The sequence below is a fragment of the Micrasema longulum genome, unplaced genomic scaffold (assembly GCF_059751315.1).
Source record: "Micrasema longulum isolate JH-2025_06_02 unplaced genomic scaffold, ASM5975131v1 h1tg001211l, whole genome shotgun sequence".
NCBI lineage: Eukaryota > Metazoa > Arthropoda > Insecta > Trichoptera > Brachycentridae > Micrasema > Micrasema longulum.
Genome location: NW_028278398.1, coordinates 813,421 through 831,745, shown reverse-complemented (window position 1 = coordinate 831,745; position 18,325 = coordinate 813,421). Strand labels below are relative to the sequence as shown.

Here is an 18,325-nt window from a genome sequence, read left to right as displayed (position 1 = left end):
CGATGACGCAGTCCTCCTAGCTGACAGCGAAGAGGAACTGCAATCCTTGGTTACAAAGGTTTACGAAGTGTGCAAGGAGAGTGATTTGCTAATGAATGTGCAAAAGTCGAACGTCATGGTCTTTGAAAGAAATGTAACTATGACTAAATGTAAGATTGTAGTAAATGGAGATAGTTTGAAACAGGTCGAAGAATTTGTATATCTGGGTAGTATGTTTACTAGAGATGGAAATATGGACAAGGATATTGAAAGGAGGGTTAGTGCCGGTAACAGAGTTAATGGTGCCTTAAAGTCTGTCGTAGCAAATAAGTGTCTATCGCAAGAGGCTAAATTAGCAGTTCATAATGGAGTTCTGGTACCAACCCTAATGTATGGAAGCGAAGCATGGAGTTGGAAAAAAAGGGACGAAAGTAGACTGAATGCTGTTGAAATGCGATCCCTCAGGCGAATGTGCGGAAAAACAATGTATGATAGGTGCCCTAATGTCGAAATTAGAGCAGAATGCAAGGCTGAGTTAAGCATTATCGACAAAATTAAGAAAGGTCTTTTGCGATGGTTCGGTCATGTGGAGCGAATGAATGATGAAAGAACGGCTAAAAAGATTTATGATGCGAATGTGACTGGTTGTAGAAGTCGAGGAAGGCCGAGAAAGACATGGCATGATCAAGTACAACAAATTCTTGAAAGTGGTCATGTGAAAAGTCGGAATAATCGACGTGCGTGCATGAGAAGATGTATGAATGTGAAGGAAGCAAAGGAAGTGTGCCAGGACAGAGTGGTGTGGCGTTCTATCCTCTCTGCCTACCCCTCTCGGGAAATGGCGTGATGGTTAGTTAGTTAGTTAGTTACCAATGAAAACCATTTGGGGATCTCTGATATATCTCGACAGTGGTTCTCCTTTATGCAAACTCTAAGAAATTCAGAGTTTATAATGTGGTATTACTTTTTTCAGACAATTGAAGATATTAAATTATCTCTGCTCATTGCCAATTTCAATGATTCCTTTTCAATGCATTCCACGGGACATCACAGGTATGTGTGATTTTGTTTTATAGCGAATTTTATTTTGTTCCTATCTGATTGTTCATTCGCAGCGTGTGCCGTGTGCCATCTACGTACGTTATTTTATTGTCAGACGCCGCGCCGCTCTGAAAGTAGGCGAAGTCGGATAGCTAAATTTCTGGTTGGAGACTATAAACCATTACAGTGCGAGATATTGGCTGGTCTTATCTAGTATTACCGATGTTTACAAAACTATAAATACAAAACGTTTCGGATGAACATGACAGATCACGAGCCGTGTACATAACTGCCTAGACATGGTTCTGTTTATTTATTTATTTACTAATATACACGGCTCGAAGGGCCTATTACCTTACAGAGATACACATTAAAAATAATATAAACACTGCAATATAATGTGAAAAACAACAAATCAAATTGAAAAGTATTATGTTACATAGATACTATAACAAAGCATTTTCGTATAAAGAACATACTTAGATCGATCTATCTATCTATATCCATCCATATCTATCTTCTATCCATATAAATACAAATGAATCGCCGTGTTGTGTCTCGCTAAAGCACGAAAATGGCTTGACAGATTTACGTGCGGTTTTTTGCAAATTTTTCTAATTCACGTACTCGAGGTTTACAAATAATAACATCTTCAATATATTTAGTAAAAATATAGTTAGAAGCACATATGTGTTTTCATCGATTTTCCAGGGTTGCATTCGACTGAAATGCATATTCCAAAAAATTTGAAGAATGTTTTTTTTTTGTGAATTAAAAAAAGTTTGTATTTTAACGTTTTCAAACATAAATTATTTTCAACGGATACTGATTTAATTTATTTTCTAACGATTTCTTAATTTCTACATGTTAACATATTTTTAATGGATTTTTAATAATATTTAAAAAAAAAAAAAAATTAACGGGTTAGACATTCGAGACATTTTTGAAAAACGGATTCTTACACAGAATGCACCACTGCCGGTAAGTAGCGTAGAATTTGACACTTGCAAAAAGAATTCTTAATTTGAAAAAATATTATTTTATGTTTTGGAATTCAACCATAAACAAGTACCAAGGTACCTACCTATGTAATTAAATCCAATATTTTAATATTAAAAATGTTTAGTTTTGGAATTCAATCATAAAGAAGTACTTAGGTACCTACATATCAATGAAAAGTATTTTTTCTTTTATCCGGAAACTTTCTGCAGGTTTTCACGACACAGTCATTTTTCTTTGATTATTATTTTTTTATTGGCGGACTTTGGTTTCGAATTAAATGTCAAGGTCACGTCAAAACCTGGCTGGTGGTTTAAGACAGGCGCTGTGGCGCAGTTGGTTAGACGGCCAACTGTGAAACTGGCGTCGCGGGTTCGATTCTCACCAGTTGCAAAAAAAAACCAAGAAATATTTTTTTCTCAATTGGTCTTGGTGTTGTAGTGTATTTTTCGTTACCCCCTTCCATATCTCCTCTATCCCGCCTGCTGACAAGCCTCAAAATAGAAGCTTAGCGGGTTATTCCTTTAAAAAAAAAAAAAAGAATTACCAAATACGCGTCGGTCATGAGTTGAGTATCATTATTTTAGAACGCTCAGGGTAAAAGTGATCTGACTTTTATTCATCAACACGTACTCCCGTATTTTTTCCATGGATTATGGCACTAGAGTAGTGTATTTTGCACGATTTAATTTGAGTACAACGAGGCCTCTTAACCAATAAAATAAATGAAAAACGATTGCTAAACCAGCAGGCAAGCCAATTTTCGGGAATATTTATAATTTTTAGTTTTGAAATTCAATCATAAACAAGTATCTAGGTACCTAATTATAAATGAAAAGTCTTTTTACTTTTATACGGAGAGTTTTTGCACGCTTTCACGACACAATCAGGCATTTTTTAAATATATTTACTTTGGTATCGAATTAAATGTCAATATCGCGTCAAAACACGGCTGGCGATTAAAGAGTGACCAAATTTGCTTTTGGCAAGAGTTATAACATCATTTTAAAAGGCACAAGGTAAAACGCGGTCTGACTTTTCTTCATTAACACTTACGTGTTAATGTCAGATATTACTACAAGGCTGGCAGTTTAAGAATTAGCGTTAAGCATGAGTTGAGTGTCATAATTTTAGAGGCTCAGATATATTGTGGTCAGACTGTTTTTCATTAGCAAGTATTCCCGTATTTTCTCCCTGAATTATGGCCCTAAAGCATTGATTTTTGCACAATTTTGATTTAAGCACAACGTGGCCTCTTAGCCGATCACATGAGGAGATAGAACGAAAAACTTACCCATATTACAAATTTATAAATAGCTCAAAAAAGGAATAATAAATAGCATGTGTTTTAAAATAACGTTTGCTGAACCAGCCTATAGAAGGCTAGCCAACGTTCGGGAATAAAAATAATTTTTAGTTTTAGAATTCGACCATAAACAAACCTAAGTGCCTACTTAAATTCAATATTTAAATATCAATAGCTTTTAGTTTTGGAATTCAATCATAAACCAGTACCTTATTTTCAATGCAAAGTCTTTTTCTTTTAGTTTGAATAGTTTTTGCACCCTTTACGACACAATCAAGTATTTTTCTTTTCATTTAAAGACAAATATTAAATCTATTTTTTACTGCAATATACAAACAAGAAATACAAGAGTTTTGTACATACAGCAATAAAGTTCTACAATTTACTTTCGAATGACCTAAAAAATATACAAAACATACGTACTTAAAAAACGTACATAAAAAACACCCGAATAAAACAGTTCTTACAGCCCGTGTTAGTGATATGTAATGTTAAATTATCAACTTTTTATTAAACCTATTGTGTCATAACATATTATATACCCTCAGACCAGCACTTGCTGATTGGCAGTATTTCGTACAAATAAAATATGTAATGTAATGAAATAAGTAAAATTAAAACGATGTATTTTGTCATTTTCGTAATTTATTTTGGTTTCGAATTAAATGACAAGCTCACATCAAAACACGGCTGGCGAATAAAGAATGACTAAATTCGCGTTGGGCATGAGTTGAGTGTCATAATTATAGAAGGCTCGGGGTAAAACGCTGTCTGACTTTTCTTCATCAACTCTCATTCACGTATTTTCTCCATAGATTGTGGCACTAGAGTAGTGATTTTTGCACGATTTTGATTTGAGCATGATGAGGCCTCTTAGCCAATCACACGTGGAGATAAAACAAACTCTTATTACGAATATATAAATAGCTTAAAAACGTCAAAAATAAATAACGTGTGCAATTACGAAAAAAATGTTTGTTCAACCATCTTATAGCAGGCAAGCTAACAGGACAACGTCTGTCGGGTCCGCTTGTCTATATACAATGTTCAAATGGTTGTCCTCGATGGACTGAATAACTACCGGACCGATTTACGTGCGGTTTTCAGATAAATGTACATCTTTGCCGCGAGAAGATTTATAGCTCATCAAATCTTCAATTTATTAAACCCAAAAAAAGTTAAGAGCATAAATGTTTTTTTTATCCATCACCAGGGTTGCATTCGCCGAGAATGCGTATACAAAAAAATGGATGGATGTAATTTTTTTATCTTTTAAAACGTTTTTTTTTTAATGTTTACAAACAACATTAATTTTTTGTGGATCACAGTCAGATTATTTCCTTGATTTCATTATCATTTATATCCATTTATTTATTTTTACTGGATTTTTGGTCATACTAAAACAATTTTAACTGATATTCAATAAATTTTTGAAAATCGCATTCCTAACTAAAGTGCACCCCTGAGCAGAGTTTCACATTGGCAAAAAGAATTCTATATTTGAAAATTAATTATGTAAAGTTTTGGAATTTAACCACAAACAAGTACTTAGGTACCTACTTAAATTCAATATTTAAAAATATCACACATAATCAATTACCTAGGTACCTTCTTATCTTTATTTTATGTAAATCGACATCTTTCAAATTATTTAGTAATATTTATTTTCAATGGAGCACATGCAATGCACATAATAACGGCAGGAAGAATTGCTACTTTTAAAATAAGCATATCATAGTAAAAAATAATCCACGAAATTATGTTAATAAGAAATTATACTATCTGCATCAAATATGATATGATGCAAAATGATATAAATATTCATTAAATTTTTATATAGTTTTGGATTCAGGAAGCATTACAAATATTTTACAGTAAAAAACGCTATTTACATAAAAGAATTCAAAATTACTAAATTATTTAAAGCATCCGCATGAATTTGTTTTTATTGGAAAGTTACGCCATTTTTTACGTTTATCTGAATGGTTTTTTATCTGCTTTCTTTGGGCACACGATATATAACTAATTTTGAAAAAAGCAAAACGACTTGAAAAAAAATTCTTATACTCTGTCTAAATAAATAATAAAATCGGTTCAGTATTTAGGTGCGGAAAACGGGGGAACGAAACTTCGATTTTGTCTATTCTAACAAAAGGTCTGTCGTGCAGTTGTCCTTTTCGCACAGTATCGGGGAGGCATCTGCAAGACAGTGACAGGATATGTGTTTGCCATTTTTTGTATGGACTACGTCCGCTAATAAATAAATAAATAATTATACAAATATTCTGTCCTCACAATTTATTTAAACTGAAACAAAAAAAGAATAATGTATACTTACATATCTAATTTGGACTAATTACAATAATTTATATAAAACTTACGATTGTGTTCATTTAATCTATATACGAGTATGTACTCAAATCTAGCAATAACAAAGCATTGCCGGGTTCAGCTCGTAGATTATAAAATAAAAAATCTGCCCTTATAAAATATTTAATTTAAAAAATATTTTTCATATTTTTTTAAGAGGTACGAAGTACATTATATTAAATACAACTAAATTCTTTTATATAAAAAATATCAAAAACATAGTAATAATAATAACTGTAAAGTAATTAAAAAATGAAGTATACACAAAAAATATGGTATACAATGGAGTCTATAAAGAAAAATCGGTATTTGTGTACGAAAATGAGTATATTTGCAAGAACATTTAAAACATCTTCATCGGTAACGTATAATTGATCATGTTTAAAAGAAAAAAAATGCACATTCTGCTTTTCATACAGAAAATTTAATTTCATGAATTGATAAATTTTCTCTAAATTGGCAGTTCACAACGGAGTCCTGGTCCCGTTCCTGATGTATGGGAGCGAAGTATGGACTTGGAAAAACAGGGATGAAAGTAGGCTGAATGCTGTCGAAATGCGATCTCTCAGGCGAATGTGTGGTAAAACTATGTACGATAGATGCTCAAATGTTGAGATCCGTACATTATGCAAGGCTGAGACAAGCATTATCGACAAAATCAAGAAAGGAGCTCTGCGCTTGTTTGGACATGTAGAACGAATGGACAGCGAGAGAACGGCTAAGAATATTTACAATGCGAATGTTGATGGATGCAGAAATAGAGAAAGACCGAGAAAGACATGGCATGTCCAAATCCAACAAATACTTAAAGATGGATGGTCAAAAGTCGGAATAATCGGCGCGCGTGCATGAGAAGATGTATGAATGTAGAGGAAGCGAGATCTGTATGCAAAGATAGAGTGCTGTGGCGTTCTATCCTCTCTGCCTACCCTTACGGAGAAACGGCGTGATGGTTTGTTTGTTTTTGTAAATTTTCACTTCCCACTGTAATCGGAGCCCAGTACCTTGGAGTTAATTCAGCAAATGTATTTTTTTTTTCAGTGAATTTTAACAAGTTTAAAGTATTTAATAGAAAGTCATGGTTAGTAAATTCATATCTGATTCCGAGTTTAAAGTAAACATATCTTTAAAATATATTCTGAACTGTATTAAACTATAATACGGAGTCTATATAGTTGAGTTGTATTCCTAAACAGAGCTGTGTACAATGTGCACATACATTTCAAAGTTGCAATATTTTAAAAATCCTTCGTCACTCGCAAAATATAGCCTAGCATTTTTAAGGATTTATTGGCTATGCAGTTTAAGCGTCTGACAAAAGACAACTTTTGAGCGAAGATGACGCTTAGATCTGGCACTTATTTAAGAAGATAAACATGAACAGAAAAAATATATATAAAAGGAAAAATAATGAAACCCACTAAACCGGCTTTGTCAGCAAAAACAGAAACTTATTTATCGTTTTCTATAAGATAATCAAATAAACACAGGATTATTTATTATGTTATAAATAATATTAAACTCGTATAAAAGTGTTTTATTTATAATATATTATAAATGTTATTCCACAAAGTAAGTAAAACAAAAAATAATATCATAAAAATATATTTCACATTGATGATGTAGGTGCTTAGGTGCCACTGGATTTTTCAAATAAAAGAAAACCAACCTCTCACATGATAGGCAAACGCGCCAACCACTTGACCACTAGGCGGACAACACTTCTCGTACAAAAGGTTTAAAACAATTACGCATCAAACCCAAAGGGCACTGCATTGTTAAATAAAATGCAGCGTATCATATTCTTGATCACCTGTTACAGGAAGGTAGGGTGATCAGTCTTACGCTTCAGCCATCAGTCAAAAGATAGTGAAATACTTTAGTGAAAGCAGTCCCTCCATATACCCGAAAGTCGTTTTAAAATCCGTGGGTATTCCTATCGGTTTTTCTCATTGTTAAAATATATTTTTTGTCAGTAAACGAGTTGCTCTTTTAAAATTTCAATTTTATAAATCGCAATATTAATTGAATTTGACCCTACTGCTTTTATTGACCCTGGAACTGTAAGTTTGGCAAATTACAAGTAGGGCTTATATTCCCATTCTTCCTCACGGCCATATTGCAAACACGAATGGAAGCATAAACTGTATTACATTCAGTTACCAAAATCTCTTTCATCTATGGTGTTTTTTTAATAAATTTAACGACACCAATTTAGATTATATGAAATTACTCAACTCCGACGCCCTTCATACAAGTCACCAAAAGATGAACTCGGGAAATACTTCATTTCGGCCTTACCAGGAATCGAACCCGGGACCTCGAGAATGATAGGCGCATGCGCCAACCACTGCACTACGAGGCGGATTTTTTTCTTTTGATTTCCTTTTTCGGAATTTTGACCAGAGAGCAGCACAGACACAGAACTGCATTAATCCGTCCGAGCACAACCTTACAAGACAATTACTGCTGTAATAATAAAACATGAAACGATCAATCGTTCAATGCTTATGACCAATTTCTTTGGCTGCTTATTCGTGACTGATGAATAAATGTATAATTTATTCACACATTACAACAGAGATGGAGAGTGTTTGTCGCAGGAGGCGAAATATGCAGTTCACAGTATAGTCCTGCTGCCTCTCCCGATGTATGGGAGCAAAATACGGAATAAGAAGAACAATGATGATAGTAGGCTGAATGCTGTCGAATGAATGAATGAATGAATGCGATCTCTCGGCCGAATGTGTGGTAAAACTATGTACGATAGGTGAACATATGTCGAGATCCGTACATTATGTAAGAATCAAGGAAGAAGTTCTGCGTTGGCACGAAAGAACGAAAAGCACGAAAGAACGATTTACGATGCGAATGTTGATGCAGAAATCGAGGAAGACCGAGAAAGACATGGCGCGACTAAATCCAAGGAATACTTTAAGATCGACATGTAGATAATTATAAAAAAAAAAACTTAACAACTCAACACAGGGCTCTTGGCCTCATATAGCTAGGGATACGTTGTATATTTTTTTGTAATATGTTTCTTTATATGTATAAATAATTAAATAACCGGCGCGTGTGCATGAAAAAATTTATGAATGTAGAAGAAGCGAGGTATGTATGCAAAGACAGGGCAATATGGTGTTCTATCCTCTATCCTATCCTTACGGGGAAATGGCGTTATGGTTTCTTTTGTTTTATTCAAGACTAGGTATTTACACGGCTTATGAACTGTCATTGGCTGGTTTGAGTGGCCACTTTACACACCATTATGCCTATGTTTGAACTTCCGTCTTTCTTCCATTCTTCCATGTGTTGATCTTTGCGAATTTGAAGAGCCGAAACCTTCATCGATGTTGGTGAGGTTCATCCGACAGAATTATTTCACGTACTAACTAGGCAACGTTTTTTATAATTTGTTACATATTTTTTGTTTACTTATTTTTGCATGTTGTTTGTGACATGTCTGGGTACAAATGGTAAGTTAATTGACAGTATAAGTAATTCAGATAAACCATACATACTATCTGACCGACCTATTCCTTCACTCTTGTCGTCTTGTCAAAGCATCGCGTGAAAATAAAATGCCAATCTCATGTAATTTCCCCTCAACTGCCTACTTTGTACTTCATTACTTTGAACTTTGCATAAACAACACGATAAAAGAGTTAATCAAGCAATTTAATTTTCTAGTCGACATTTAATTATTAATAGAGTTTATAAAATTTAATCGGAATATTGTTTTAATTTTTTTATTTAAATTGAAAACATACTATGTCTAAATTTTATATACTATTCCCAAGGAGTTTTTAAGAAAAACTCATTTAGGGACATACAGATAACAATATTTATTTAAAGACTTTTTTATATTTTAAACTATAAAATTATTTACAAAGCAGAATAAAAATTTTGATTCACTACAAATTAAAAGGGTGTGAAAAAGTTTAAAAAAATACAAAATAAACATAACACAAGGTATGGAAATGAATTCGGAATGATATATACATAATACAATTGAAGGAATATAGATGTTCAAATATGGGCAGAATGGTGAATGTTACACAGTGTGTAAAGTGGCCACTTAAACCAGGCATTGACAGATCATAAGCCCTGTAGATGCCTAGACTTCTATATTACTTTATCTTGAATTTTCTTCATCTCTGTTGTAATATGTTAATATAAACAGCTCCCCAGGGAGTTGAATCCAGTCCTTCTCTACAAAAATTTGGACAAACTCAAAATATTGTTCATAATACAATACATAAATGTTTAAAAAAATACAAAAATGAAAAGTTTTTAAAATAAACAAAATATATGTACCCAATACAGGTTAAAAAAGTATCAAAAGCATATTAAAATAACATATACATAATACAAGCTAAAAAAGTTTGAAAGGGCACAACAATCATTTCAAAAGTATTAAAAATTACATATACAAGCAACCACGGTAAAATATTAAAAATCATGTGTTCAAGATCATTCTCTGGATCAACTAACATTATTTTATTCGTAGTACTTTTGGAAAAAAAAAAATTTTCAATTCGCACGACCTGTTTCTGTATTTTGAAATTGGTACTTAAATTTTTTGTGGCAATTTAGGAAATTCCTTGAAACCTATGTATAGTAAAGATCTAGTACCAAACTTCGTAGACTTCACAGATCCAACATAAATATTATTTTTGATCGAGTACTGTACTGTACTGATGGATGTCTCTATCGAAAGCGGGCTTTATGTTACTGTGCATTGAGTCGATAGAGCGAGTTGTATTAACGATAGTGCTAGTTATCTCAACAATCGAATAAAAACAAAAAGGTTCGTGTGTTTGCGAAAACATCTACCGCCTTTTTATTTTTGTTTTTTTTAGACCACAACTCGCCAGAATTACGGCGCAGAACACCCAGGCTTGAACAAAATATCATTTAATTTTTACGTTCCCGGCGGGAACCGAGCCTGGAGCCTTTCGTGCGTGAGTCTAGCATCTTAGCTATTACACCACGGATGATGCTTTTTATTCTCATTGATATTTTTTTTTTACATTTTTACATTTTTTTTTGCACCACAACAGGCCAGGAGGCCTAATTACAGTGGTGAATTACATCACAGAGCACCCAGGCTTGAGAAAAATCACATTTTAATTTTTGTGTTCTCACCGGGAATCGAACCCGGAACCTTCCGTGCGTGAGTCAAGCGTCTTGACCACTACACCACGGAGGCCGCCGGAGACTTATCTCTGTGTCCGGGCGTGTGTCATATGCGTAATTAAGTGTGGAACAGGGTCTGGTATTGTCGACAAACAAAACAACAACAAAAAACCATCACGCTGTTGCCCCGTAAGGGTGGGCAGAGATGATAGAACGTCATATCATTCTGTTTTTTGCAAAAAGATCTCGCTTCCTCTACATTCATACATCTTCTCATGCACACGCGTCGATTATTCCAACTTTTGACTTGTCCATCTTTAAATATTTGTTGGATTTGGTCACGCCATGTCTTTCTCTATTTCTGCACCCATCAACGTTCGCATCGTAAATCTTTTTAGCCGTCCTTTCGCTCTACATGTCCGGACTGACGAGGAGCTCCTTTCTTGATTTTGTCGACAGTGCATATTCCGGCCTCACGTAATAATATCGACATTCGTGCATCTGTCGCACATATTTTTACCGCATATTCGCTTGAGAGATCGCGCTTCAACAGCATTCAGCCCACTTTCATCCCTGTTTTTCAAAGTCCATACTTCGCTCCCACGCATAAGGGTCGGCACCAGGATTCCATTGTGAATTCCTCATTTTGCCTCTTGCGACAAACTTGCCTAGGTTGATTTAAGCGCAACGTTCACTCTGTTCCCGGCACACACCCTCCTTTCAATATCTTTCTCGGTCCTCCCATCCCTAGTACACATACTTCCCAGATACACAAATGTCTACCTGTTTCCCCGTGACATTCATCCGCAAATCGCTTCTTTTGCATACAACATGTCGCTTTACATAAATAAAGTAAAACGTCCACGTTTCATTTCATATTCACTTGCCGATTGTGGGTAATATTATTAGTGATGACCTAAACAAGATTTTTACCCGAAACCGAATTTCGGCTTCTGTTCTAGTTTCGGCCGCAACCGAAATTCATTTAAATAAGTTGAATGTCGCTTCAAAACGCCAAAACTTAGACGTTTTTATTGTTAAACTTTTCCAGTTCATTAAAACAAGTGTTCAATAAAAACACAATTACATCAAAGGCATTAATTTAATAGTTCGTTGTTTTTATACATCATATGCAATTGGTTGCTACACATCGTTTTACGTTTGCAATTGGTTGCTACACATCGATAGGGACGAGGTTGTCAATTTTTTTAAAGTACGAAATTAGCAAAAATTTACAAATCTGCTTTCCTTCCATACTCTTTTACTTTTATTTGCTTTTTATATATATTGATAATTTTTATGTTTTTCTTATTATGTATTTTTGTATAATTTAATTTAGTACGTACTGTTATTTGGCATATGATTTATTGCTCCTATTCCTTATATTTCTTACTACAATTGAGTGAATTTCTAGAAAACATAACTCAATTATCATTTCAATTATGCTTTTATATACATATATGTTCTTTTTCTGTTGATTTAAATCATGCTTTTATTTTGTGTTATTATTTTTTTTAATACTACTATATTATACTATTATTTTGTTGATTTTAATGATACCACTATTTTGTATATTCGATTATGTGTGATTCTTAAATTGTAAAATTTATATTTTAAAAATTATTCCTGAATATCTTTTTTGCATTGTATTCTTTGGAATTTGATTATTTATTACATTTACCTTTTTTTTCTAGATTGTGATTCTATGTTATTATAATTTAATCTAATTAATTGTACTATGTATTTTTATTGTTATTTATTGTGGCTTGACACGGGCATAGCCTAAAAAGCCTTAATAAGTTCATAAATATTTAATTTTGTAATTTTGAATGAATAAATAAATAACTATTATAACTAATATGTGACGAGTCTTTAATGTACGCTTTAGGAACTTTATATTATTAGCCATAAAGGCATTCTTCATCTTATTTTAGTGCCTTGCCGGGTCCCCCCGACGTTGGCGATCACTTCAGCGAAAGCGTATGTATCTGTCCTGCGCTAATTTTACATTTCGCAGCCAGGACGACTGCTTATTGATGCTCTGGTAAATTTTCTGTCGGGGTTACCTTCCCTTAGCTGGTTGGTTTTGGTTTTGAGGCGCCAAAAACTCGCCTTTCACCCTCTCGTTATCTGCTGTGATCACACCGTTATAAGTGTGATCCCATTGCCCGGGGTTCGCGACGTGGACGCTAACGAGTAGGACTAGTCAGTAGTGTTGCCGGTAGAATGCAACTAGGCGTTGGCAGCATTTTAAAGAATCACATCCTCCAGCAAGATGTGACTCACTGCGGCCCTACTGACAGTTTGAACCCATAAAGGTATTATATATATATAAAAATGTAAGATCTTAGAAAACACGAGCCACGAGTTGCACTCGAATAAAGCGGAACGTAATCTGACACATCCTGACCGTAGGTTTCGGACAATTTTTAATTGATTTATTTATACATTTTATCATAATTACAATTTTTTGTTTACATTGCCCAGCTAACAAGGGTACATACCCCGTTCCAAGCTAGGCAATTACTTAATATTGATTAATTTGGTGTTTATTTTGTAGAACTCCACATTTAAACTTATAATATTAGAAATCAAACACTGATTTGAGTCTACTGAACACTTTATTTTATTTTTACAAACATAAAAATAAAAACTTCGTGACAATTGTTTCGCCTTGTTAGGGCATTTTCAAACGAATTACTCAAATCAGTGTTTGAATATTATAAGTTTTAATTACTTAATTCATGAAATGGTTTACAAGTCAATAGAAAGCACTGACTAATAAAATATAAACTTACTCGTACACACATTTTGATAAATATACATACACACATTTTTATTTTATTATTTATTTTATTTAGAAAACATACAGTCATACAAAATAAGTACTAAGAACAACAATTTTTTTAACATAAAAAGACCAATTAAGTTTTCATAAATTAAAAAGATATAAACATTAAATGTGACAAAAAATAAAAAATAAACAAGAATTTTAAGTGAGAAAAGGATAATTGTTGACATTTGCGTTTTCCATGGAGGTAATAAATTAAAATAAATAAAAATACCGAATGTACACTCCGAGCCATCCACGCACACACATGAACGCACATATAAAACATACACAAACATATACATTACATGCGGCACATATACATAGTATAAACCACTCAAGATGCACAATCAGCAACTATCCCAAATAATCGACCCCATGAAGAAATTTTCTGTACAAATGCAACGTGCAGTTAAAAATGTCTACATCAATACTGAGTCCGTTATAATTTCTACAGGTACGTCTAATGAATGAATTCGCGGTATAATTGTTTTTACAAGTTGGTACATAAAAAAGGGAATTTATATAGACATATATATATACATATAACCATGCGCATACACATACATACATTCATAAAACATAGTCGATTTATTTAACATATAATGCGAAACTTCATTTTGCCATTTATATATATATACTTTTTTAATTATTCCTTTTTTCATATTTTATTTTTAACATTCAGTAAGAATCTCCAATCCACGGTAATTCAGTAAGAATCAGCCTTTATGGCCAAAACTGGCCGAAACCGAAACATCCGTCGGTCACTAATTTTTAAAATTTGCGACATATTTCCTTTTTCTACTCTTCTTCGTCTTCAATGTGCAATATCTAAACAATAATCTCTCGATGATTATTGCGTATTGCTTGTGAACCTATAATAAACGAATGATGTTTAGATTCTGTTTCTATTTTCCAGTGCACTCCGGAGGAGAATGGCCCTACCACCTTTGCCACCCCTGCGCCGGCGCAACTGTCTTCTGATCCTCGCTCTGATCTTCTTCATACCGTTCGCTGTCATCGTTTTTATATCTGGCTCAGGTAAGCTATTTCCAATGTAATACACCCGTGTACCGTGTACGTGCCTACATATTACGTCATGCGCTCACTACAACACGCACTCACAATGTGGACAACACGTTTAGGATGTGTGGTGGTATTGAAATTTGATGAATAGGTGTTTGGAAAGAGTTATGCCGTCTCTCTCTCGCAGTTGACCTCGATATTGTGCGAAAAAGACAACTGCACGGCGCACCGATTATGCCTAATTTAAATCGCCAAAATCGAGGTTTCGTTGTCCCGTTTGCCGCAAAACAAGACCGATTTAGTTTTTTTTAAGAAAGAGTATCAGAATAAAATTGTCTGTGTCGGTACCTTTTCTTTTTCCAAAATTATTTATCATATTAGTATACCCTGCGTTTGAAGACGCCAGGTAAAACTGGGCGCTTTAACGGATTTTTAAACGGTTCTAACACCCATAGGAAATAATTGATTAAAAAAAAACAAAACAACAGAGATACGCCAATGGTAAATATCTATCGTGTGTAAAAATCGCTTCTCTGGTGCCATAATCCAGGGTGAAAATACGGCAATACTTCAGTATGAAGAAGAGTCAGACCGTGTTTCCTCCTAATAAACCTTGAACATAATAAATCCCTAAATATGTGAGAGGTTCTCTTTAATACTCTGTTTAACGCTTAAATGATTGGTATAAAAAATCCCTCCGGAGACAGTGCTTCAAATTCGTGTTACATTAAGCGAAAGATGACATGGTGTGTTTAAAACAGTCACCTTTTTAAAAACAAAAATTTAACACATTCGTGTAGTGTTTTAAAATAAATAATATAATTTTGACCCGTTATAGCAAAATACGACTTCATTATTAAAAAAATGAAGAGACATTTATCAAGTCTCGTGTTCTATGTAGACTCGCGGGACATCATACCCACGCCGTGGTCAAAAAAAAATGAATGCAATGGGACCTAACTCTGTTTTAATACACCAAATGTTTTCGGTATTGAAAACTCGGTTTGATATAATATATGTTACTATCTTTCCGCAGAAATCGTGTTGAATTAGATACCTACTTTCCCCGGAGTAAAATAATTGCAAATCTACCATCCCGTCTGAGATATTTTCCTCCTTTTATCTAGCTCCATGGCGTGCTGATAGATTCGATCGCGAACTGGTCCGCCGTACAAATCAGTCGGAGAATTCTTTCATCTCGCGCCAAGGGGTTTCAAATAACTTCTGATCCTCGGACGAAGAAATTCCATTCCACATAATGAAATCTTCGATATCTACTCCGATATCCGACTAATTTGAGCAAATGCCGCATTGTCCCAGAACTGCTTTATGAATAAAGGTATAAAGTTGTTTGAAGATGTGCCGAAAAAAAAAAGAAAAAAAATTAAGAGTTTATACGTAATAAATGTAAGGTCATGTATAAAATAAAAAATCCGACATATATATATAGAACGTAAATATAAATAAGGACAAAAAGCGTAGGTACACAATAGTATAAAACTAGTGTTTGAATACGTATAAATTAGTTTCAGGGCCGACATACGGCGTTTTTTGTCAAAAAATGCTACATGTAATGTACTTACAATACAAAAATATAATAGTGTGATGTAAGTATTTGACAAAAACAGTTTGACTTGTTGAATTACAAGAACATAGTCACAGCAGCTTCATAAGGTACAAAAATACCTGTTCTATAGCCACATATACATAATATAAATACAATTAATAAATGTAAATATTGTAATTACCAATCTGACGGTGTCTGTCAAGACGAAACCGGGTCTGGTAAATATTATAAATAAAAGTCCAATTCGACTAAATACGTATTTTTGTTATTTATTTTTTTTTATTTGAAAATTTATTTATAAACCCTTACGGATTATAACATTCATTTTACATAAAATAATATATACATTTTTCATTTATACTCTGTTGTTCAAAATAATATTTTTTACATCTTTTGTAAAGTTTGTCTGAGTCTTTTGTTTAGTTTTGTCTGGTAGTTTATTGTATAATTTCAGTCCCTGGTTCATTAGTCTTGATTGTCCTTGTCTTGTTTTAGAAAGTTGTATATGGTATTTGTCTGATATTCTCGTATTATGTCCATGTTGACTACAATTTTTTATTAGTTTTAGTTCTTCGTCTACAATTACATTAGTGGCTAATTTATGGATAAATTTTAATGATTCTAGTTGAAAGAGTTCAGTTATATTTAATTGCTTAGTTTGTTTAAAAAGTTCTCTAGTTGCAGTTAAATAGGGAAGGTCATATACTAACTTTAATATTTTATTTTGTTGTCTTTGTAGTCTGTTTATGTCATTTTGATATCCTGCTCCCCATAATAGTTGCGTATAACATATTTTAGTTTTTACATAGGCTTCATACATTAGAATTTTTTCCGTTTTTGGAACAAAGTTTTTGATTTTTAAAAAAAGACTCGATAATGTCGCCACTTTGCTAATTAAATTGTTGATATGAATTGTCCATGTTAATTGTCTGTCTATTGTTAGTCCTAAGTATTTAACATGTTCAATTTCAGTAAGTCGTTCATTATTTATGTAAGCATCTACTTTATGACATAAAGTATAATTGAACTGCAGTTCTATAAAAAAATATCAGTAGAAAAACTCAATTTATTAAATACTCTGTTATAAATACTACGAGTACATTAGACTATGATTATTTTTTACCGTAGAACTGAGTAAATATTATAATAAAAAAAGTATTACGTTTAAAAAATTTACAGACGGTTTCCATTATTGACTATTTCGAATTTGTTTAACGATGTTTTATTGTCGCAAGAATAATAAGCACCTCGAACAATGGACAAGTGTTATGTTTTCTTGTCGCGGTTATCATTTTAGAGTGAATAATATTTTCCCTCGAACGGTTTTCTAAATAGAAATGTCCGGGACGGTGTCGATGCATAAAATAACTTCTTTGAAGTGATTTCATTTTGCCAATATTAGCACATGTATGCAATAATATTATGAACTAACAAACTGATTACTATAAGTCACAACAGAAGCCTATCGAAAGCGCTAATTGGTCAAACAAATAAGTGGAAGTGTTCCGAGTATTTTTAATTAATAACTTTTATGTAAATATAAGTTATTACATCATTACTATGCGTACTCGTTTATATGTAGCTAGGCGGGGGCGGGTCGGGGCTTCTTAGTCAGTTTGCCAGACCGTGTTTCGTGTCGAGTTGCCCGGCCGTTCAGGCTAATCCAGATCCTGGATCCTGGTAGTTTGGCTAAGCTTCGTGATCACCCGAGCACTTTTGGGTATTCAGATCGTCTAATTATTTTTATCCTCCGATTCAAATGAAATTAGTTCCCTTTGTTGTTGCATCGTAGTTTCACACAAATCGGTGCATTAAGAAAATACTTACGTTAAGTCAGTACGTCGGGAGTCTAAATGCACCCAGTCTCCGCATCATTAGGTTTTATAGTCAACTGAATAAAACGAGTGTAGCGGCTACGACATTTAGCATTCATCCATTGACATATAATACATAGAAACGCCCTGCAGAGTAAAATATTGTAAAAAGCAGTGACACGAAAAAGTACTTAATTTTGTTTATTTATACCAGGGCTGCATTCAACTATCATGCATATGCTACCAACAAT

At 33.5% G+C, this 18,325-nt stretch overlaps 1 protein-coding gene across 4 annotated transcripts in view; it reads left to right on the top strand.

The window, feature by feature from the left end:
* The window catches only part of Mgat4a (alpha-1,3-mannosyl-glycoprotein 4-beta-N-acetylglucosaminyltransferase a), a 327,777-nt gene that overhangs the window by 10,036 nt on the left and 299,416 nt on the right, over positions 1-18,325 (top strand). For 2 of the 4 annotated variants that reach the window (XM_088234173.1, XM_088234175.1), the window contains exons 2-3: positions 953-1,032; positions 14,587-14,708. In XM_088234173.1, coding sequence (XP_088090299.1) covers positions 953-1,032; positions 14,587-14,708 — 202 coding nt within the window. The remainder of the gene's footprint in view (positions 1-952; positions 1,033-14,586; positions 14,709-18,325) is intronic. The other 2 variants (XR_015823722.1, XM_088234174.1) reach the window with 1 other exon arrangement.